General features: G+C 35.9%; 4 protein-coding genes across 12 annotated transcripts in view; all 4 read left to right on the forward strand.

Annotated features, from left to right (window-relative positions):
* The first annotated feature begins 13 nt into the window (after window positions 1-13).
* ALN (allantoinase) lies at window positions 14-8028 on the forward strand. Of its 3 annotated transcripts, XM_022046489.2 has the most exons (17): window positions 17-249; window positions 387-442; window positions 938-1031; window positions 1755-1875; window positions 2024-2097; window positions 2427-2503; window positions 2656-2692; window positions 2765-2850; window positions 3836-3895; window positions 4559-4695; window positions 5376-5502; window positions 5785-5940; window positions 6029-6139; window positions 6805-6915; window positions 7021-7119; window positions 7394-7533; window positions 7626-8028. In XM_022046489.2, exons 1-16 carry the CDS (start codon window positions 39-41, stop codon window positions 7520-7522), a joined length of 1686 nt encoding a protein of 561 aa, XP_021902181.1. In that variant the 5' UTR covers window positions 17-38; the 3' UTR covers window positions 7523-7533; window positions 7626-8028. The 3 variants fall into 3 exon arrangements, with proteins under 3 accessions (XP_088063515.1, XP_021902181.1, XP_021902182.1); XM_022046490.2 differs by lacking the exon at window positions 387-442 and having other exon boundaries at window positions 26-249; XM_088207389.1 differs by lacking the exons at window positions 7021-7119; window positions 7394-7533; window positions 7626-8028 and having other exon boundaries at window positions 14-249; window positions 6769-6840.
* Window positions 8029-12068: 4040 nt separating this feature from the next.
* Window positions 12069-17643, forward strand: LOC110817855 (DNA mismatch repair protein MutS, type 2). 2 transcript variants are annotated; one of them, XM_088207538.1, is made up of 5 exons: window positions 12069-12668; window positions 14021-14960; window positions 15045-15569; window positions 16317-16775; window positions 17140-17643. In XM_088207538.1, exons 1-5 carry the CDS (start codon window positions 12082-12084, stop codon window positions 17443-17445), a joined length of 2817 nt encoding a protein of 938 aa, XP_088063664.1. In that variant the 5' UTR covers window positions 12069-12081; the 3' UTR covers window positions 17446-17643. The 2 variants fall into 2 exon arrangements, with proteins under 2 accessions (XP_088063664.1, XP_088063665.1); XM_088207539.1 differs by having other exon boundaries at window positions 17143-17643.
* A 297-nt stretch (window positions 17644-17940) lies between these two features.
* LOC110817835 (stem-specific protein TSJT1-like) lies at window positions 17941-19904 on the forward strand. Of its 2 annotated transcripts, none has more exons than XM_088207540.1 (4): window positions 17941-18802; window positions 18957-19197; window positions 19318-19438; window positions 19652-19784. In XM_088207540.1, exons 1-4 carry the CDS (start codon window positions 18603-18605, stop codon window positions 19654-19656), a joined length of 567 nt encoding a protein of 188 aa, XP_088063666.1. In that variant the 5' UTR covers window positions 17941-18602; the 3' UTR covers window positions 19657-19784. The 2 variants fall into 2 exon arrangements, with proteins under 2 accessions (XP_088063666.1, XP_021902241.1); XM_022046549.2 differs by having other exon boundaries at window positions 17947-18802; window positions 19596-19904.
* A 2476-nt stretch (window positions 19905-22380) lies between these two features.
* The window catches only part of LOC110817941 (putative nuclear RNA export factor SDE5), a 31605-nt gene continuing 29651 nt past the window's right edge, over window positions 22381-24334 (forward strand). For 3 of the 5 annotated variants that reach the window (XM_088208293.1, XM_088208295.1, XM_088208294.1), the window contains exon 1: window positions 22686-22742. In XM_088208293.1, the coding sequence (XP_088064419.1) occupies window positions 22693-22742 (50 nt within the window). In that variant the 5' untranslated portion in view covers window positions 22686-22692. Of the gene's footprint in view, window positions 22535-22685; window positions 22743-22945; window positions 23072-24334 lie in introns of those variants that run through there. The other 2 variants (XM_088208296.1, XM_088208297.1) reach the window with 2 other exon arrangements.

Below are 24334 nucleotides of genomic sequence, written 5' to 3' on the forward strand. Positions count from 1 at the left end.
ATCATTAGTGTACTGCCTTTTTAATCAGGACAAACGCCATGACTCCGAAATCACCACTTTCTCGTCAGCACGTGATTGGGTCGCCACTCCTTTCTCTAGCGAGCAGGAACACATACACAGAGGGAGGGAGGGAGCGAGCCAGCGAGAGAGAGAGAGATCGAGATGGAGAATCTGCTATGGAGGATATTACCTCTGCTGACTCTGATCGCGTCCTTTCTCGTTTTCTTCTTATCTCGGGATTCTCTCAAGGTCTGATTAGCGACTGCATCTATGCATATATATATGTATATGCGTTACATATATGTTTATTATTCTAAATATTAGATTGAAGTTGATGATTTCGGCATCTGTATATAGATTATGTCGATGATTATTTCTGTGCACAGATGGAGCACAAATGATGAAGGAAGCGAAAGTTTGTTTCATGTTAACTACTAGTGAAGTTGAGTGAGTTGAATATGTAAAATTTGATCTCTCGTCAATGCAATCAAAGAGCGATTGAGCGTTGTTTTATTTTTATCAATATTTTTGATTCGATTGTTGATGAAGTCATTGCATAATCTGTTAGTCGTGTTTGTTGAACCGATTGGTTTTTTAGCGATGATATGTTAAATTAATAATTCAGTGGTTGATTTTGGTGTCAACTCGAATGCATCTTTTTTGTCTTTGTTTTTGGTCATGGAAATTCACAGGATAAAAACTATAGCGAATCACTCAATTACGTAAATGGCATATAGGTCCTGTGGCTTGCTTGGAGATAAGCTGAATCTTACCTTATCGGCAAAACTAGCTTGTGCCTACAAAATTCTGGGAGTCAAAATCATTTATAGCTAAATTGTTTAGGATTTCTTCTGTCCTGGACGTATTCATCCACAAACTGTACAATTGATGTTTGAATATAGTGGTTGCTTGATTAAGCTTGTAATTTAATTTGTAGCCGTCCCATGGCGAATGCAGCCTTTTTCCTTACAACCATTACTTGATAACCAGCAAGCGGATTGTGACACCACAGGGGTTCATTTCTGGTGCAGGTATGTCTTATAGTTATTTTTGGATTCTAGTCTTGGTAGAAGAGGAAAATTCTTTTTATTTTCTAATTATTTTATAATTATCACTTTGTACTTTTTTGGGGTCCTTTTTGGTTATTGTAGCTTGTGGAATTGTAGTACTTTGTTATGTTTGCAACAGTTGTTTGAAGTAGTAATTGTGGACATGCACTGGGTTGAAGGATTATAAGTATAGGAAGAAACTTTTCAAGTTTCTTCTGCCTACCATTGTAAGGAAGTAAAGAAATAGGAGAGTTTCTTACAATGTTTGCTCTCCTCTTGATAGAATTAGAATTCATTGGTCCCACACCTTTTTGTTGAAAGGACATCCACTCAGTCAAACTTGGAAACCTTGTCGATGTTTTATATTTTCATGACTTGTAAAGTCTTTTCTGGATGGTTACTCTTTTGGTGTCTATCAATGGTTTTTTTCTCTTTTTCACTCAAGAAAATTGTTCAAAGTAGTAAATTTAACTAATAATCAGTGGTAGGTTCAGCATCAAATTTTGATTTCACAGCATGGAGTAGATTTGGTGGACATTGCGCTTTGGCAGAGAATAAATACAGATATAGCAGATTTTGCATGCATATGATATCCTTCATCACCATTGTTTATGCTACGCCATTTGCTAAATGTTTATCTAGGCCAAGGTTTGTGCTGGATAGTTCCTGATCCTTACATCTCATTTTCAAATATCTAAATAACAGTTGAGGTCAGAGAAGGGAATATCATATCAATATTTAAGGAAGAGAATTGGGACGGGAAATCAAATGGGAGACAAGTCATTGACTTTGGGGAAGCTGTTGTGATGCCTGGTTTGATTGATGTGTAAGATATGAGAGCCTTATCATTTGCCATCATTTCATTATAAAGTTATTTGAAAAGGTTTAACATGACAATAAGAACTTCTCAGTTGCATGTGGATATGCTGCACTGAGAGTACTTCTTCTAAAGTGCTTTCATTATATCCCTGCAGGCACGCTCATCTTGATGATCCAGGAAGATCTGAATGGGAAGGGTTTCCTTCAGGAACAAGAGCAGCTGCTGCAGGTATTCACTTTCCTTCATAATTACTTCTTTGACAAGGATGTTTTCATCAGTAACAAGTTTCCTTTGGTTGAGCAAGACATAACGTGAAATTCTATTGTCTTGTCTGCTTCTTGAAAACCTTCGAACAAGATATAAAATAGTGTTATTTTTCTTATGTAGAATAGTCATTGGCAATAGAGTTAGATTTTAACTTTTCCTTGTCTTTATGGTCAGTTCTTCTCTTGAACCCTGAGTTTTTTTTTTTGCTTTGGGAATCTTATTATCATATTAATTTTATTTGTTCTCTCTATTAGCAAATGCAAGCATTTGACCTTCCTGTATGTCAACAGGTGGCATCACAACATTAATTGATATGCCTCTGAACAGTTTTCCTTCAACTGTTTCTTCAGAAACTTTAAAGCTCAAGGTAAGAAAGAGGAGGAGTTGGTTAACTTCTTTATAGTCCTGGTAACTTGTCATATGTGATCCAGAACTTTTATTTTTCCTTTTCTGTGGGGTTTTTTTTTTTTTACAGATAATGGTTTACCTGTTTGATGCATTTGACAATTTCTGTTATAGGTTGACGCTGCAAGAGAGAGAATATATGTTGATGTCGGTATGCTTTTTATACCATTCCTTGTCATATCCTTGATTAAAAGAATTGATCATCTTAACTGCAATTTACCAGGTTTTTGGGGTGGTCTTGTTCCTGAAAATGCATTTAATGCAAGTGCTCTGGAAGAGCTCCTAGAAAGTGGTGTTCTTGGTTTGAAGGTAATTGTCTGAGAACAATTTCAACGGTTAGTTGTATGCTATCTGGTTCGATGGTGTATCCATGCTTCTGAAAGCACTACTTTAGTTGGGCTTGATGCATTTTATTTGGATAATTTTGCTCTCAGTAGCTTTCTGTAATAATTGCAACTGCATCTATATTTGTTTTGTTGTAAATCAAAGTTCACTGAGCAACGTATTATATATGGACCTGTGCATTGGTTTCAGAGTGAAGAGCCAGTTGGTTTATATGCATACTGAACCTTTGAGTATAAAATTTTCTGATTACTCAACTGATCCCCAAGCTCTTCGTCTTGACCTCAGTAGCAGCTATTTTAGAACCTAAAGTTCCAAGGAATAATACCTTATTATCAATTAAACATTCTGAAGAAACCCATTAATAACTTCTAGAAAACTGGAAACAGTTTTAAGTGATTTTCTCAATCCTGGTAATCAGCTGAACTGGCTGATATTATTGTATCTCATTGTGTATGTTTTTAAATCAGTTTGTGTTCATGATGACAGGTGGCTTCTCAGTATTATAACAAGCAGCACCACATCATTTGCTAGCCTAGTAACTATATAATTATTTATTGTGTTTTTTGTTTTCCATTAATTTCTTAAATAGATTATATTTATTAGGTTCTTAATTACATTATGTTTAATGTTATTAAATAGGATATTTCCTAATTTCTTTTATTTTTAAAATAATTCATGGTTAAGAAGAAAACACGTGATGGTTTTGTTGTAGATACTCTATTATACAGTTAGCTACTGAATTTTGATAATTTATAATTATTTGAATTGGTTACATGAGAATCATGTTCAAATATACTATATACATGCAAAAGATTATGTACATAATCATTAAATGAAAGCTATTTGAAATGCATTGAGTGTATTAAGGGGCTAGTCTCAAATTGCTTATCTTTTAACTTTTTGATTATAACCTTACAGTTATCCTTGTCTCTTTTTTCTTGTTTTGTAGTCCTTTATGTGTCCTTCAGGAATCAATGACTTTCCTATGACAAATGCCACTCACATAAAGGTTTGCTAGTTGATACTTGAATTTAAATATTGTGATGAGTCAATTAAGTTTTATATCATTTTTCTTACTATTTTTTGATATGCTGACCATGCAGCTTTTCCAATTTTTTGGTTGATATACATAGTTTGTTGTGAGATGACTCAAACAGAGGATGCATATTAATGTAAAAGCCATAAAAAGGAAGAACACGAAATTTTAATGTGGTTCTGCAACATGCTTATTCCATAGAGCCACATGCGAAAATTTTACTATAATCACCTCTTTCAACTAGAGCTTTTCCTAAGAAAAAATCTAATTTTACAAGAATGCTCCTTATAGTAAAAAACTTTCCAAGGCCCAACAATATCATATGGAGATTATGATTTTTTCATATCTTGCTCGTGAATTGCCTTCGTTTGGGTTCCAAAAGGATTAAATGGATAAACAGTTAGCACGATGTCAAGTCATGATCCTTTTTTCCTTTCTCACGGGATGCATACAATCCTCCCCTAATTCTGAACAGTAAATTCTCTTATGAGCTACCTTGTACATATACTATTGACAAGGAAATGATCCATGATAGTACAGGCTTTTGATGAAGCAGTTTTTACCCTGACTTGAGTTGTATTCTGTAATTAGGGTAGAACCATAAACTGGTTGAAGTGGATAGTTATTCTTATGCAGGAAGGTCTCTCTATTTTGGCAAAATACAGAAGACCCTTACTTGTACATGCAGAGATTCAGGAAGACTCAGAAGTTCAAGATGTTCGAGACGATCCACATGCCTATTTAACCTATCTTAAGACAAGGCCACCTTCCTGGTGAGTTGTGTTTTCTTTTTCTTTTATTCTTTTGGGTAATTATATTACTTTGTGATAGAACAAATATTTTATTGTGATATCTTTTTTCAAGAAGTCCACAAACTATTCACTATTGTTTCGCTTACAATTTTCTTCTGGAGCCAAAAGGAAACATCAAGTTGATTGGTAGAAGAGTAACACCCATAATCATGGCTAATACCTATCTGGACCTGTGATTGATAGGCATCCAATATTCTTCTTGATGACAGCATTTACACAGTGCTTTTTTCCTGGTTTTGGATCTCATTATTACATTGAAGGTAATTAGTATTTGGCTTTCTATAAAGAGTAAAAATCTAAATCATACAAGATAACTTTAAAACTCCTTTCCTTCAATTTCTGGGAAGCTCTGGTTAACTTAATCTTCCTGTTCACAGTTTGGCAAGATCTGAACTTGCACCGTGGAAGTTCTGATGATGTTAGCTTAAAAACCACTTAGTAAATATTTATTACTATACTTTATTGTTGGTGCTATAAAATACTTAATAAAATTTACAAACAGAAGAATAACGGATGGATGTCATTTTTCTACTGAAGTAATTATCAAGAAGCAAATTCTTTGGGGCATATTTAGAACCTATTTTTTGGTTGACTAAAAATCTGCCAGTATCATTTTACCTGACTCTTTAATCACCTTAAAGGGAGGAGGCTGCTATTAGAGAACTTTTGACTGTAACAAGGGACACAAGGGCTGGTGGCTCCTCAGAAGGAGCTCATCTTCATGTTGTTCATTTATCTGATGCGAGTTCTTCCTTGGATCTTATAAAGGTACCCTGTAACTCTATCTACATATTTATACAGTACCCAGTGGATAACACACGGGAACAGCTTTAGACAGCACGTGCTTCTCATGTTAATAAATGATCATGAGATCACATTGAAGTTAACAGTATCCTGGACGTGCTTAATGTCTACACCTTTAATTTCCTGGTTTATTTGCTCATTCCTGATTTAATTGCTGCTCTCTCTGTTTTTTTTTTTGGTGTGTGATGCAGAGAAAAATTTTTGTGTGACACTACCATTTATATATATTTTTTTCATTTTGTCCAGGGAGCAAAAGGAAATGGTGACAGCATCACTGTTGAAACTTGCCCTCATTATTTGGCTTTCTCAGCAGAAGAGATTCAGGATGGAGATACTCGATTCAAGTGTGCTCCACCCATACGTGATGCATCCAATAAAGAGAAATTATGGGAGGCTTTAATGGTATTGACATTTCTAGGATTTGATTGTTTATACTTCAAAGGCCCTTCTTCTCCTACCATGGTTTCCTATTAATTTCAATTTGTTGCAGGAAGGACAAATTGATATGCTTAGTTCTGATCATTCACCAACAGTACCAGAACTTAAACTCCTTGATGATGGGAACTTCTTGAAGGCTTGGGGTGGCATATCATCTTTGCAGGTTGGTGGCTTACGAAATTCAGGAGTAAAGTCAGCTCCTTTAATTGCTTAATATCATACAGTTTCAGATATACAATATTTACAAGTGTTTTATGCTTGATCTAGAAGCTTAGGGCAATCTGGCATGTAAGTTAACACGCACTTTTCCTGATTTTTTTTTTGAAATAAAAGAGATCAATTTTATTCACAAAGGTATTAAGGGGGTACCACCCGTATACAAAATAGTTACAAATCTATCAAGTGGTCCAGGACAAGACTTAGTCTTTCAATTCTTTTACATCATGACCTAATAAGATAGATCCAAAAGTATGAAACCATCTATATTTAATGTTTACATATCAGTTTCAATGCCCTCAAACACTTTTCCTGATTATTGCTTTGTTTGAACAATCTCTTACATATTCATTGAATGCTACTAGAACACCACTATGTACATGCACTTATTCGAAGCCTACTTAACTAACATGTATTTTGGCTAAAGAAAAAGCCGATTATCAACTTTTAGGACTAAAAGAATATGCATATTACTGGGATACCATAGCATTATAAAGTTTAGTCTGCTTACTAGGAATTGTTTCATTGTCTCGGTGCCAATTTAGCTTCCCGTTCTATTTCTATTATTTGTTTCAGAGAGAAATTCATGTCATTTTTTGAGGAAATCCGCAGTTTGTTCTTCCTGTGACATGGTCGTCTGGGCAAAAATATGGGGTAACTTTGGAGAAGTTAGCCTTATGGTGGAGTGAGAGACCTGCTAAACTTGCTGGACTAGGTTCAAAGGTGACACATAAGTTTTATGGTTTTTGATTCTTCGATTCAGCTTAACATGATCTAAATTCATTTGTATCCTTTTGCTCATTCACAAATCTGAATAACATCGTGCAGGGAGCTATAGCAATCGGCAAACATGCAGATATTGTTGTGTGGGAACCTGACGAAGAGTTTGACCTTAATGATGATCATCCTATGCATTCTAAAAATCCTGTATGTATTCCATGCATATTTTTTTATAGCTTCATAATCATCTCAGGTGCCATTTCAGTCTGAAAAAATATGCATATGTCAACAGATCTCAGGAAGAGGGAACAAAAGCAAGTTACTTATACTTTGTTCACTCTGTAATTTCATGGAAAAATACTTAAGACTTTTTTCTGTTGGCAGAATTTTCTGCTGAACCATAAAGAAGGTGGTTCGTATATAGTTGGATCCTTAATTTACCTTTGTCTTTTACATGCTTTCACCAATAACATGTGTACAGAGCATCTCGGCCTACCTGGGAAGAAGACTGTCTGGAAAAGTGCTAGCAACTTTCGTAAGAGGAAACCTTGTCTACAAAGAGGGAAACCATGCTCCAGCTGCTTGTGGCGCTACAATCCTAGCTACATAAGTTGACAAATAGTAATTCTTTTAACTAATCTCCAAAACTTTCTTGATATTTCTTTTGAATTATAGAGTGAACTAATTCTAGGTTCCGGGATTTTTCTTTCTAGCTGTTTTTTGTCCAAGCAATATCACAGAAAACATGACTGAAATTCAAACTCCTGCGTTTGTTCCTGTTAATGATTCTGAACCATAATGCAAGTTCTTCACTTCTTCTGATGAAGCTAGTGGATAAAGACTGTAGAGCTTTCAAAAGCATGTTAATTAGTAAGTTGCTACCACGACATCATCCTGGTGTACTTGTACATAGAATCTGTGTTGAGTAACTTTTTAGCCTTTATCTGATCATCCCACGGACAGGTTACAGAAGTACAAAAACTTTGTTATTACGGCAACATGCTAAGACCCAAGTATTTATTTACCAAAAGTGTGCCTAGTGCATTTAAATAAATTTTAATGTTCTAAACCACATTTTTGTTTCATTTTGTAAATATTTATTCCTTTTATTATGCATACTTGTCGAGTTGCAACTACAAAACCTATGTTAAGCAGTTATTAATGTAACGCCCAATAATTTTTAAATTTATTATTATTATTATTATTATTAATTTTATTTTTATTTATTTTATTTTAATTTAATTTAATAAAAATAACAATAATTGTAAAATTGGGTAAAAATATTATTTGGATTTAATTGAAATTGATTTTGAGAAAAATGGGTGAAAATTTGGATTCTGTGAGTATTCTTGAAAAGAAAATCGGAAACCGGGGGTCAAAATGTAATTTAAAAAAAATTGTGCCCTGTCAGCGCCACGTCAGCGGCCCAGTCAGCAGTCCTGGCCAACCAGGACCTGCCGCGTGGCAAGACCACGTCGACCCGGGAACGGGCCACGTGGGCGATCTGCGTGCGCGTGATCGGACGGTCCAGATGCGTCCTCGCGCGCATGGACGGCCCAGATACAAGCGCACGCACGGCCCAGATGCACGTGCACGGACGGTACAGATTTAATCAAAATGGACGGCTGTGATCAAATGGCAAAAGGGTATAAATAGAACCCCCACACCTGACCACAAAAACCCTAGCCGCCTGCCTTCGCCGGAGAAGACGAACCAGACGCCGGAGGAGCCGGCCGCCGCCACCCACCGCCGCACCAGGGAGTTTTTCGACCGCCGATCGAGGTAAATTTCATAACCTCGGCTCGTTTTTCAATGCTGAGTTTTCCTGTGGCCAAATCGGAGCCAAAATCCCGGCCAAACGGCCGGAAAACACGGTCGAAACCCAGCGGCGCCGCCGCGCCCCTCCTCGGTTTTTGCCTCTGATGAGGCCCTTCCCGACCTCCGTTTGATACAATTTTTATATCACCGTGATCACCATTCTTTTCTCTACAGGTTGATCGGAGCCAAATCACCAAAACACAAACCTCGCTGGAGAGCCGCCGCACCCGAGAGCACCGCCGCCGGTAAGCTTCAGTTTTTCGTAATTTTTTGGCCCCCCGAGGGCCCTATGGTTGTTTTATCACAAGGACCGATGCAAGTGTGGCCGAATTCGGCCGGAAATGGCCAACCCGAGGCGAATCGCCGCCGCTTGTGGCGGCGTCGTCGCCGGAGCACGGGGGAGCCACCGTACCGGAATTGCGATATTGGCCGAAAGGGGCTCTGGGTCTAATTTGGGATTTTTTGGGACACGTGCAGGTACCAAGAGTACGTTTCAGTTCCCCGTAAAAAATTTAGGGAAATTAGGGACAGCCTGCAGGCGCACTGTAGAGTCGTATTCGGACCCCGAAACAAGTAAGGACCCCTCACCCTATTTCCTATCACGGTATTAAAGTTCAATAAATGATAAAACGGTATTTCATGAATCAACAGATGTGTGAAATTGTTTAAGGTCGCTAATAGAGCCCGAGTCTGGTATGTTTGTCGGTTAGCTGTTGTTTGGCCTATTTTACAGTTTTACATGCAGTATGAGGTCTGATATTTTCATTTCATAGTTTCGTGTGCATATTTTACTGTTTTATTGATTATGGGTTGAATGACTGAGAACCCGATGTTGTATGTTGTCTTGTTTGGCATAAATTACTAGTTTGCTTGTTTGTGTGCGAATTGATGATGCTGACTGGGGAAAAGGGGAATGAAAGGTTATGTAAATTGATAATTGTATAATGTGGTCAGCCTGACTAGATATCCTGGGAGATGGTGGACGGACCGGGTCCGTAGGGAACCCTACCGGGATTGTGATCTCTCATACCGGACGGGGTATGGAGACCTTATGTGTTTTGGCGCTCATACCGAACGGGGTATGGGGACAACCCGTTTCACCCTCATACCGGGCGGGGTATTGAGGTTTATAGTTTTGGCGCCCATACCGGACGGGGTATGGGGACGGCTCTGGAATCTGATTACAAGTGTTAAGGGTTCACGGGTAGTGGGACCCCTATGGATCCCCATGGATACTAGTAGGCTGGTAAATGAGGTAAAATATATTGTGTAATGATTGAATTGCAAAGGTGTGATAAGTATTATGTTATACAGCTCATATGATTTCATGATAATGATAATGTTACTGCTTTCGTATATTGTTTTATGAATTTCACTGAGATAAGTGGATAGTAAATGATTTTATTATTGATAAAAGAATTTGTTGTAAATTATGCTCCATTGGCCTTTTTGTGTTTTCTACCCACCTTTACCTCCGTGACGGTGAGATAGTGTGATGTCTTTACTGGGCTGGTGTAGTTCATTCCTTATTTAATCATTTCAGATCAGGAAGACATTGTTCCCGAGCCCGTTCCGCAGGAAGACGGCGAATGGGACGCCTGAAGACTCCGTAGTTATATTTATAGCTTTTATTTTCGAGTTTCTCTTTTAGTTAGTTTGTTCTTTTATACTTTGAGCACGTTTTTTGTTTTAGTGTAAGAGATGTTAATCAAATTTTTATTCCGCTTCCGCATTTGACCATTTTAATACACATATTTCATTTCAAAATTTCGGGGCCGTTACAATTGAATTGTCATACAATCTTTTATATCTATTGTTTTTGGTAGGCGTTTCAAGTACAAAATCCGGAAATTTCACTTTTAAATTTGAATTGTCAGTCATAGAGATTTGTAATCATTTATTGATATAAAGAAAATGACTGTGATAAGGGAACAAAACTAATTAGTTTTTTATAAAATGAAATTAATGAGGATCTTTTAAATGGTAAAAAATACTTGCATGGTTTTATATTACTTTCTTCTAAATTTTGTTTAATAAAGATTTTTTATGCGGGAACAGATAGTAACTTTGTTTTTAATTTGTTTGAAAGGTGATCGTACACATTCATCATAGCTTAAAAGATAATTTCAATGATCAATACATCATTGATTTTTAGATTGGAATGAAACTAAAAGTTAAAAGCTTATAATAATCCCATGATATCTTTCTATACACAATACAAGCTAGTGGTATAACTATTAATTTACCTTCATGATTCAGTATTTTGTTTCAGCTTCATTGACCATTGTTGTTGAAGCACCTCAAAGTACAAGAGCATATGAAGTATGTCCGGTAAGCAATAAAACGAACATGGAATGAGAACAATTTTATTGTATGATAAAATGATTTTGCTATGATGTATCTAAATGGAATTTTAAACAAATTTCAAATTCTATATTTGAAGTAAAATGTATAGATATTGTAATAATTTACAAAAAAATTGATAAATAAAATTACCGCGTCAATTTTTTTTCTTTTTTTTTTAATAAAAAATACTTAACAAATATGTTATGATTTATGTATTTTCTATCTTTTTACTTAACAAATAATTATTATTGTTATTATTATTATTATTTTATTTCTTTGCATATAATTATTGTCTATAGATTTATATTCTTCTTTAAGTTTTAGGTTGCCGATGTAAATTTTATTTATATTTTTTATTCACATAATATGAAGAAAAGAAGGGATTCACTAGATAGTTTTTGAATATAATAGCTTTGGGATATAATCCTATTAGTTTATGCTAAAATGATGAAGCAATATACATGTTCATATGTGAATTTTGTATTAATTTTTTTAGCATGAGTCATTATTTTAGCCGCTAAATTATTAATTATTTTATAATTAGATTTTAAATATTTTTTACGTTATAATTTTAATTTTTAAATTTAAACAATTATTTAATTTTGTGATTTTTTATATAATTGTAAAAATTCTAATAGAAAATAACAGAAGTGGTGTATGTAAGCTCAATAATAAAGAATTTTTTTTTTATTATTTTAGGTAAAAAATTATTAAAAAAATTATGTATTACAATAATTCTATGTTGAGAAAGCAAATTATGATGGTGAAGTACAACAAAATATATAGTTTAAAGATTAAATAATTTTGATTATGGTTTTTTTGTTATATTATGTTTTAAAAAATTGTATATTAATATAATAATAATAATTATTTTATTTAAATTGATATTATGAAACGTATATTATTATTATTATTATTATTATTACAATAAGCAATTATCTCTTCAACACAAAATAGAAAGGTGGCGTTCTTCTGCCACGTCAGCAGAAAATCAGCAGTATAGTGATGATAACAGGAACTGAAACCTATAAACTGAAATTCAAATTTGAGAACGGAAAGTTTCTCCATCCAGAAATGGAACTCTCCAATCATCTCCTCTCCCTCCAAATCTCTCTCTTTCATCACCCGCTCTTCGCCGTAACCCCGCCGCAAAAGCTCAGACCCAGACTTACCATCTCACTCGCCAACTCTTCCCACTCCTCCTCATCCCAACTCGCGCAAACCCTCCAAGCCGAAACCCTTAAAACCCTAGAATGGAGCTGCCTCTGCAAGCAGCTCTCTCCCTTCACATCCACCTCCATGGGCCTTTCCGCCACTGAAACTGCCAAAATCCCCATAGGAGAAACACGGGAAGAGAGTCAGAAGCTTCTTGATCAGACGACCGCAGCTCTGGCAGCCTTGGAGGTTATGGAATCAGAGCCGTTGGATCTTTCGCAAGTTGAAGACGTGTCCAGGATTGTCGACTCCGCGGCTTCCCGTGAGTTACTAACCATCAGAGAGCTATGCGCCGTACAGAAAACTCTGAGGGCAGCCAGAGGAGCGTGGGAGAAGCTGGAGGAGGTGTCGAGATTGGGTGGTGATGGTGCAGAAAGGTATCTGTTTGTATATAACTGGTCTAATTAATTGTTCGAGGTCTGTCTTCTAGGCCTTCTTTTTTCCGGTATCTGTTTGAAAAAATGTATCTTGACCTAGATAGATTTAGTCTTACATTGGCTCCCTTCAGCTCCCCTGTAGGGAGTTGTGAGCTATGGAGGTGCCATGGTGTCCTTCTAGCCAATGCTCCTTGTTATCTCGGGCAACTACCCAATTATCCCATAATCTGTGAGGTTTTGACGAGTAAAATACACCACTCTTGTTCTTTACTAAGAGTTACAGCTAAAGTTAGACTTTACTTGTACATATACATATTGAGTATTGAATATCAGGTCACCAAATGGATTTACTCTTAAATTTCGAAAAAGTAAAGTTGAATTTTTAAAGTAAAATAAAGTTGAATATGTATTTATTTCTTAAAGTAATTATGAAGTAGAATATGGATTTGAACTCCAAATGCCATGTTAAATAATTTTTTTTGAAATAATTAATTATTATCCTTGCCAATATGGCAAAAGCTTAGGCTAATACGAAATGATTTTGTACGTATTTTATACACGAAGAAACCTTGATTGTTGATTAATTATGTTAAGTATGTAAATGGATATTTTAAACCCCATTATTTTTTTTAAGGAGGATAAAGGAAAATAAGAAATTGAATATGAGAGAAACATTTTTTCAAATTAAAAATATAATATAAGTTATTACGAAAATGAGGAATTATATAATTTTAACAATGATAAGTTATGAAACCCTCATTACCTCCTACTTGGAAGTAGGATAATGGAGGGTTAGAGGCTGCTCTCATTTATTCTTTTTAATAACTGTCAGAAAGGGATTGATGTTAGCCTTTACCTTACAGAGTCAACAGTGAAGAGAAGTGAAAGAGAAATAGAATCATCATTAAAATTGAGTCACTACACTTGTTATATACAGGCCAATATTCGAGTTGGTATCCATCTCAACTGCTTTATGATCATAGTCTTTGATCTTAGATTTAAGCTTCATTTGTTTGAGCCAACTAAAGGTGAAATTTTTGTCTGTCTTCAGCATCTTGAGCTACGAAGGTCTTTCTTTGATATGACAAAATGAGAAAGCAATTATTCTCTATAAAAATATTAATTTGTGCTTGACACAGTTTTGGAGAGGCATAATTGATATGATATTGATGGACTCTCTTGTCTCAGTAACAGCCTGAAAACAAAATGTTTTAGAGAGATGGAACTACTGTTGCATAGAGAGAGACATTCTTGTTTCTCCTGTCTCATAAGAGGTGGATGTGACTGCATGAAATTTCAGTTTGTAAGAGGAACTTTCATAGAATCTTATCCTTCGTTCTGTATCAAAATAGGTACTCTCCCCTGCTTGAAATACTTAGGAGCTGCAATTTCCAGATGGAGTTGGTGCAAAAAATAGCATTTTGCATAGACTGCAAGCTGTCTATAATCCTGGACAGAGCTAGTGAAGAATTGGAGATTATCAGGTCTGAAAAGAAGAGGAACATGGAAAATCTGGATTCTTTGTTGAAAGAAGCATCAATTCGAATTTTTCAGGCTGGTGGCATTGATAGACCTCTAATAACAAAGCGCCGGTCTAGGATGTGTATTGGTATTAGGGCTTCTCACAAATATTTGCTTCCTGATGGTATAGCTCTCAATACAAGTAGTTCCGGTGCAACATACTTCATGGAGCCCAAAGAGGCGGTGGAGTTAAACAATATGGAGGTGAGGCTTGCAAATATGGAGAAAGCTGAAGAAATTGCAATTCTGAGCTTACTTACATCTGAAATAGCAGAGTTGGGAGTTGATATAAAGCATTTGTTGAATAGAATTTCAGAAGTTGATCTAGCTTTTGCAAGAGCTGCTTATGCTATGTGGATGAATGGGGCCTGTCCAGTTTTAGGTTCAGAGATACATCATGCTTTATCAGTAGATATTGAGAGTATACAACATCCCTTGCTCCTTGAATCCAGTCTAAGAAGATGTTCCTCTGGTTTCCTTGCATCCAACTCCAAGAATCCATCTCCACTGGATGAGGTAAATAATGTTGCAACTTCTGGGAATCTGTTGGAAGTTGTATCTGATGTTTTTCCTGTGCCAATAGACATTAAAATTGAAGGGAAAACACGAGTGGTTGTGATCTCAGGACCAAATACAGGAGGCAAAACTGCTTCTATGAAAACTTTGGGAGTGGCGTCTCTTATGTCAAAAGCTGGAATGTATTTGCCTGCTAAGAATTGTCCAAGACTTCCTTGGTTTGATCTTGTTCTGGCAGATATTGGGGATCATCAGGTATCAGTTTATCTAGCCGATGGCTGATAAGTTCTCCATTTTTCACTTATTCACTAAATTCTGACTCTGGTTTCTTTGTTGAAGTCTCTGGAGCACAATCTTTCTACCTTTAGTGGGCACTTATCAAGGGTTTGTAAAATATTTACTGTGGCCTCAGAAGAATCACTAGTTCTTATTGATGAAATTTGTAGTGGAACTGATCCTTCAGAAGGCGTAGCTCTTTCTACCAGCATCTTGCAGTATCTCAAGGATCGTATTAACTTGGCTGTCGTGACCACACACTATGCTGACTTAAGTTGCCTGAAAGATAAGGATACTCGGTTCCAGAATGCAGCCATGGAATTCTCACTGGAAACTTTACAGCCCACCTTCCGGATCCTTTGGGGAAGTTCTGGTGCTTCAAATGCTTTGAGCATTGCTAAGTCAATTGGTTTTGATGGAAATATAATTGAACGTGCAGAGCAATGGGTGAAGAGGTTAATGCCAGAAGAGATGCAGGAGCAGAGGGGTTTGCTCTATGAGTCTCTGATGGAGGAAAGGAATAGGCTAGAAGTTCAGGCTAGAAGAGCTGCATCTCTTCATGCAGAAACTATGGATCTCTACCTTGAGGTATTATTATGTAAATTTATTTCTGCAATAATTTTATGATGTCTTACTGGTGTGTTTTTTACATTTTTTCCCTAAATGTTTTCTACTGTTTCTTTTGCTCTGTAACAAGAAGATAAATATTTACAACTCTTTTTCTTCAACCAATTTCTGAGAAAAAAAATTGATTTTGATTCTGTGAAGCCAAGTGGACTTTAAGTGAATGAAGCATTAGCAGGTCCTCAATTTATTTGGCCTCATGTTAGCTCTATGACAGGGATGGCAAATGATCAGCCCAGAAACTGTTCACAATGACAACAATACCTTTTTTGTCTGTGTTGATTGAACCATGACCCAGTCAATTCTGGTGTTGCTTATGTTTGTTGGATTTGCTGTTACTACCTGTCTAGTTGGTCAAACTTGGATTTGCCACAGAAACAATTCTCAAATTTCCTTGCTTTATGTTTTGAAATTCATTCTTTCTTTAAGAAGTTTAAATATATATTTCTTTATTAGTGCATTATATTTAGAGCTGGATGAAATTCCTGGTGATTTTTTTGGAAGTTAAATGTCATTTAAGGAACACACAGAAATAGCTAAAGGTAACTGGTCTTTGTGTTTTATGGAAGTGGTTTGGATTGTAATAATTTGAAGTAAATTGAACTCTTTGAACTAAAGCTTTGTTACTCAATTTGTTTTGTTTGTTGGTCTTGCCTTTTGTTTTAACTCTCACCCATTTTGCTTATTTCCCTCTAAATTTCATTGATGAAGATTCAAGATGAGGCAGAAGATCTTGATAGGCGTGAAAAAGCTCTAAAGGCAAAAGAAACCCAACGGGTCCTACAAGAGTTGAAAGCTGCAAAGTTCCAAATAGAAACTTTAGTGCGGGAGTTTGAGAATCAACTCAAAACTGCCAGTGCTGACCAATTTACTTCGTTGATTAGGAAGTCAGAATCAGCAATTGCATCCATCGTTGAGGCTCACTGTCCTGCTGACAGTTCATCTGTCACTGAAGCAGATGTCAGCTACACACCACAATTTGGAGAGCAAGTCCATGTGAAAGGACTAGGAGATAAACTAGCCACTGTTGTCGAAGTTCCTGAGGATGATGAGACGGTTTTAGTCCAGTATGGTAAAATTAGGGTCCGTGTGAAAAAAAGCAACATCAGACCCATTCCAAGTAGGAAAAGAACTGAAGGAACTCATCCTGCATCTCGGTTGAGAAGACAGGTAAACTTCATTCTACTTAAAGAATTATGTGACATCATAGAACTTGATTCACTTTTAAAGTGTGGACTTATTCAAAAAAGACTAGGGGAATGTACTCTTTTAAAGTATTGATGTGCTGGAAAAGATATCTTTGGCTTAGAACTTGTAATCTGTCGTGCCAGTTCTTTCTCAATTTCGGGTAGATGTTTTCTTTATGTCTCACCTACGCAAGTCACCACTCAATAGCTCCTAGTTTTTTGACTATTTTGGTAGACAAATCCTGTGTCCTTGATATTTTTAGACATGACCTGTAATATTCATTACCTTATCTTTCTTCAAATCTACATCTATCAATGCTGAGTGTGAATATGATTGTATATAACAGCAGAGTGGAGAGATCCAGAGAAGTTCAGAGGATAACAAAGATGAGGGGGTCTCATATGGTCCAGTGTTGCAGACATCAAAGAACACAGTGGACCTACGAGGTTTGCGATTAGAAGAAGCTGCTCTCCACCTGGACATGGCAATCGCTGGAAGAGAATCACACTCGGTTCTCTTTGTCATACATGGGATGGGCACTGGCGTTGTCAAGGAGCGTGCACTGGAGATATTAAGGAAACATCCTCGAGTGGCTAAATATGAACAGGAAAGTCCAACAAATTATGGTTGTACAGTTGCTTACATCAAGTGAAAATATCTTTTTTTTTTTCAGCACCCATTTGGTGCAGTGGCAAAGTCCCCTTCCCAGGGCGTCAAATTGCTCAGATTGGAGTAAGTTTAGGCAATGCCCATTCAGAGCTAACTACTAACAAATGATTTAATGTAATTGCATTAATAAACGGCTCAATTTTGATATGTGAAATAAGCGCAATCTTGCTATTTTGGTGTATTTTTGGAGTAATCGTTGTTGCGGATGCATTGTTAGCATTAAGAACTTCATTTGAAGAAAACTTGATACACTTGTTCTCTTCTGCATAGAATTATAATGGTAAGAGAACTTCCAGTCCTAGACATGGTTGGTACTTCGTTGGATCCATCTAATGAAAAATGTTTGTTTATTTTTTGATATTTCTATTAATTTTTCTTTTCATGAAAAAGTCACTATTGGGGTTTGAATTTTATTTAGTTGACAGAAATAGTATTTTCTTGAAAGGTTTGTCCCCTGGCTATATGATGGCAAAGCCCAGCCGTCCATTGTCTTATCTAAAATTCTTTTCACTAATTGAAGAGAAGTAAGTTATATCCACAGAATTTGATTTAGGGTTGATTCATCAGACATAAATTTCCAAATATATATTTTACAATTTAATTTGTGGAGAATTAAATTTGGGGATGACCTTCTTTTGAGAAGTTAATAAAGGTGAGAAGTGCAATTGATATAATAAATTATTTTAGCATAAGCTTAGGAGTTTCTACTCTCTACAAAATGTTAGATTGAATTATAACTATTGATTTTGTAGTGAATCTATTACCCAATCCTACTTAGATACAGGTAGAAGTTCTTCCTCCACATAGTTTAAAATAGGAACTACTCCTGCAATGAAAACTTTCTATGTTTTGAAAAGTGTGATTTGACTTGTCTTTCTACCTGAAGAAAAACAAAACCAAGAAATTTGGCATTATGCCTGTTCCTTTTGGCTGCATATAATCAAACTGTGAACTGCCATTCATATCCTCACGTATACACTCTTGTCTTTCAGCTACAATAAAAAAACCTCTTCACTCTTTCAGTTACAACTACTAGAGATAAGCATGAAACTCTCCATCAACTCCATTTAGGGATGCCATAACTTTTATCATAATACTCTCCATTGATCCTGCAATTAACTCTTTGTTACTTGGTTGAAAATGTTGGCTGTTTTTGAGAAATCAACAGGAAATCCCCCTGAAGAGCTGAGGCTTCCTTCGAAGGAATCCAAGGTTATCAAAACCCGGGAAGAAATTGTGGAGATTTTCCGGTCATTTTGGCCAGATTCCACACAGTACTACCTCCCAAATGGTAACTTAATGGCTTTATCACATGAACATGAAACTCCATTTGATCCAAGGTACTGAAAAAGCTTTTTATCTTCTCATGGGTACCATGTTCTTGTTGCTTACATTATATTTTGCATCTGGGTGTTTCTTTTTTTGATGCAACAATCAAATTTTCAACCCAAGTAGCATATAACATAAATGGGTATCTGATTTGTTGAGAAACAGATCCATTGTTGTAATAGACAACGTCTTCTGCATCTTCATTGGGACTTTAGAGAATATGTGTGAGCTTAGGAGACACTATGGGCTATCAAGACAAGCTGCAGAACCAGTGCTTGTGATTGAAGCTTATAAGGTACTAAGAGATAGAGCACCTTATCCATCTGATCAAGTCATCAAGGATCTTCATGGAAAATTTGCATTCCTTCTCTTTGACGCTAAATCTGCCATTCTTTTTGCAGCCAGGGTAAGTTCACCCTTCCTCTCTCTCTCTCTCTCTATATATATATATATATATTATTACAGTACCAATTACCCATGTTAGTTTTTTTTCTTATTTTTAAGAATGCTTTGTTGAGTGGATTAGGACCGCGAGGGGAGTGTAGAATTCAAATGGGGAATGACTGGAGATGGGTCCTTGGTTTGCTCTGATGATTCCAACATTATGAAACAAATTTGTGGAAAATCTTGGGCACCTTTTCCTCCTGGTAAGTTTCTTTCAACCTTTTCTCTTTTAACCTTTAACTTTTGAGTCATTGGCCTACCCTATTGAAAGACTAGTGTCCCTGATATCAAGGACAATTCCCCTCCCCCTAGAAAAAAAAAACCCAAATCAACAAACTAATTGAGGATGATTTTGGACAGGGTGCATATATATGAATACAAGTGGACTTATAAGCTTTGATCATCCGCTTTGCAAGGTTAAAGCAATTGCAAGAGAAGATGATAATGGGGAGGTTTGTGGTGTTGTTTTCCAAGTAGATTTGTTTACAAGACTCCCCAGCATTCCCCGCACTGGCAGTGCTTCCAACTGGGCGGTTCCCGCTCTCGTCGACAGTGAGTAACTTTGCTGTAACTTTATCGCCTGCTCAAGAAGTAATGTACTCGAATATGCCTAAAACCTTGTGTTAAATAAAGCATAGTAACTGATGAAGTGTGTTCATTTCTCTGTAATGTTTCACTTAATTTTATAGCATATACCCTTTAATCTGGCTTCTCCACCGTAATGCTTAAGGTCACACTTATTGTGATAATGGTAGAGTTGCTTATACAAGGCATTATTACATTTCATTATTTCTCAAGGTTAAAAAGTAGCTAGTCAGACTCTGGTGCCATTGCAGCTACAGTTTTCTGTTGATCATGATCACGCAGCTCTGAATCATCGCCTTCGCTTCCCAGTACCGCAGATGATGAGCTATCATTTCCATTTGATGCTCCTCTATTAGTGGGTTCATTGCTGATCCCTCCAAATATCTGGGGCAAGCTGTTGAAGGCAAAGTATGATCCAACACCTCCACATCGCCCATTTAGACAACTCACTGGTGTACAATACAAAGCCTGGCCAGCACTCCAACTCCATCCAGGAATTGCATACCCACCAGTCCCACCAGGGGTAGGACCTATAAATCCACGGTTAGGACCACTTCCTCCAAATCCACCATCAGAGTTAGGACTAGACCCACCAACAGCGTCAGCATTAGGACCAGTCCCATCAATACTTACAGGATTAGAACTAGACCCACCAGATCCACGACCATTATCAATTCTAGAACTTGGAATATTTCCAACACCGTTTCCTTGAGCCCTAGTACCTGAAGGATCTGACCCAGTACTGGGTTTATTTCCACTGCCAGCGTTAATTCCAGGGTTAGGACCAGACCCACCATTATCAATTCTAGAACTTGGAATACTGCCAGCACCATTTCCTTGAGTCCTAGTCCCTACAGGATCTGACCCAGTACTGGGTCTATTTCCACTGCCAGCAAAAACATTCACCGAGCCGGTGAAGCCAATAGGTTCGCTCATTTGCCCACCAGGTCCACCATTGTTATTGCCAAAAATATTGCCAAATCCTGTACTGCTTATACTGAATCCTGGAATAATATTGACCAAACCAGGCAACCCACCCCAAGTACCATACCCTAAACTCCCACCACCACCACCACCACCACTACCTGAACCATAACCAAACCCAGATCCAGACCCAGAACCAGAATCACCATTAATGGCCACAGCACCTATCGAACCAGAGGCAGAACCACCATTAATACTCAGAGCACTCACTGAACCAACAGGGTCAGAAGAACCCTGATTAACAACATTGTCATTAAGGCGTAATCTATTAGCAGAACAGACAGTCCCTAAGCTTACAAGAAGCAAGAAAGATAAACGTTTGAAATTGAGTTCTTCCATTTCTTTTTCTTTGAAGCTTTAATTTTTGGTGGCCTGATAAAATGCTCTAGAGACCAGGGGCAATATATATATATATATATATACACACACACATACAGTGAGTTCATATTCATGTTCTTTGTTGATCGAGAATAAAATGGCATCAAAACTGGGATTAGTTCGAAGCATATATAGAACTGGTTTTTGCGCATTTTATTCTTCAAATGAGGTTTCATCACGCCTCTATGAGCCACCAAATACAGGGCTGCCGGTAATTTTCGTCTTCAATTTGCACAGCAAACACACACACAGAGGCGATTTATAATTTATATAATTAAATTCTGCAGAACTAAAAATATTATTTGAAGAAGACAGAGAAGTCAACTTTGTAAGTGCAAATGTACATCTAACAAATATAAAAGGATGTTCAAAATGGTAAAAATTCGCATCACAATGAATTTCGAATTTCAAATGGAATGAGAAAATATATTTTCAATGGTGTAAAAGAATTCACATCTAATAAAGCTATAAAAAGATGCAATTTTTTTAAAAAAATAATAGAAATTCAATTAATAAAATATAAAAATTTTAATTAATTACATGTATAATAATTATTTATTTAAAATTTTTATTAACTATATATTTTAAAATTATACTATACGTAAATTATTGATCACTAATTTATCTCACACAATGCAGATCGATGCACCACCTGCATCCGCATTCCCGAAAGCACTCCTCTCTTTCAAGAGGATTCCCGGCGTGTCAATCCGTTCTGTACTTTACATCGAATTAAACCTCATATTCCACCGCTCGTATAAATTATCATAAATTTCTTTGAATTTTATTTTTGCGAATGCTATTTTTTAAAATAATTATAAAATTTTTATTTACGTAAAATAATATTTTTTTTTTATATAATTATATATTTTTTTTCCAACAATATATCTTATACATGAGTTAAAAATCTAATTATTATTCAAGGCGCGCTCAAGCTTATGTATTTTATATACTAGTGTTCCAATTTATAGTTTTTAAGATTAATATAAAAATTAAAAATAAGAATGAATTATAAATAATATAAAAAATACATTAATCTAATATTAATAAAAAGCTGGTAAAAATATTTAATAGCCTTATATTGCATTTAAATAATGGAATTGCCGCTTTATTTTCACTGTAAATAAAATAATTGTAAAATTCAGGAAAGGAATTTACCAAAAAGAAGAGAGAGTAAACAAAAAAAAAAGAAAAAAAAGAAAAAAGAGTCGTCAAATCTGAGACGCTGACAATCAATTGACCGCCGGATGGATATATATATATATATATATATATATGTTTATCGTCTGTTTTCTCGAGAAAACGCGTAGTGAGGGAGTCTCCCAGGTCTAAACTGCAGTACCAATTGTCTGGTAAGGTCTTCGAAATTTTCTCTCGTTTCACTTCTTTTTTCTTCATCTTCTTCTTCATGTAAACTGAAAAGACAGTGTTCTGTTTGTTTGATTTGATTATGAACACTAAACTGGTTTTGATTTATTGTTCTTTGGTTGCGTAAATTGAAAGCTATGTTATGGATAAAAAGATCGAATCCTATTCGACTCCGATCTTTGCCACGAAATGGTATTGTATATTGTTTTAGTTTGATTGGGAATTTGATTTCGTTAATTTTGAAGGTTTAAGGTCAATTTGGTTCTATGTTTATGCTTTTTCTTATCAGTTTTGATTTTCTATTGGATAATGGTTGCTCCTGACGGATATTCAATAAATTCTGGTATTTATGCATGAAATGTAATTTGAATTTTATATGTTGTCTAACTTTAAAGGTACATTTGGTCTTCTGGTTTGCACTTCCATGACATTGCGGCGCAATCAGCAATCATGGATTGCATCTGGTTCCCACGTTAACTGGTTGTGTTTTGCTTCTTGCACAATGAGTGGTTGTGCTCAAGGTAAATTAAGAAAAGAAGTCATGCAGATGAGTTTCTTTCCTAACTTGTGCACATTTGTGCCTTTTATTTGGAAAAATTCAAATCATAATTCGATACACCTCATCCTGCATTGGAAAATTATGTTTGATTAAGTTTATACAAAGATTCGAGTTGCTACTTAAAAGAATATAACTTTTTAGGGAAACAATTTATGACTAAAAGGTAATTGCAGTAGTGATGCTTGAGCCTGTGAGGTCATTAAAAATATGAGTCCGCTTGCCATTAGGGGTGACTCTAACTGACGTCTTTCGAACAATTTACTTTGTATTTTGACATTCTTGTCCATGTTGAGATATAAGAAAGATATATGATTAATGAGTTACACATCATGAGTCACGAAGTCCTAATAAGGATAAGTTATTTGGGCCAGATATCTAATCTACATTATCGGTTATATTTAGGAAAACCCTACTCTTAGATTATGTAGAACGGTTTGTTTATTGAAATTTTCTGCTGTCTTTCCCTTTTCGCCCTTGTTATTATTTTTTCTCAAATAATACTCTATCAAGTTTGCTTGGAGACCTTCTATTGCCAGCCAAGAGGTTCAAATTAGATTCTTTATCTTTCTGAAGCACCCATTTAGACAACTACTGTTATACCCAGCCTTAAAAAAATTAATTATAAATTATGTTTGGATCCAAGAATACCGACATCATTATTTTTAAGAATTTATGGGTGATTTTTGAATTTAGAATAAGTTGCTAGGATTCTTAATTATGAGAAATAGCCCCCATCTCTATGTGGTTATTCATCAGGAGGTGGTAAAAAAACCCTAGAGAACCCTAAGAGAGAGAAAGAGACGAAGGAGAAGGAGAACATAATTGGAAATAACAAAGGTAAACATTTTTAAGTTCACAACATATATTTATGCATGGTAGGTAGCTAGAAAAGTACAAAAAAAGTAAAGGTCGTTTCTGATAATTTTATCATTTTTAACTAATTTTCAGCAACCAAACATTTGTGTCTACCATCTACATGTCACAAGCTTCCCACATGCACAAAGATTACATGATTTGAATGTAAATTAAGGAAGTTATAAATTTTTGAAAATGTAAGGCTGTAAAAATCATGAATCACGGTAGCAGTAAGTTTCGGGGAATTGATCTCAATCTAACTTCCTTGTGAAAATCAAAATCCTCAATCTAATTTGATCTGTACTTAGAGAACTGAATTTCTAAAATTGGTTGCTCGTTATGCAAATCTGAAATTTAAAGCTTCAATTTT

The sequence above is a fragment of the Carica papaya genome, chromosome 7, assembly GCF_054855325.1.
Source record: "Carica papaya isolate Zhongbai chromosome 7, ASM5485532v1, whole genome shotgun sequence".
In the NCBI taxonomy this organism is placed as follows: Eukaryota; Viridiplantae; Streptophyta; class Magnoliopsida; order Brassicales; family Caricaceae; genus Carica; species Carica papaya.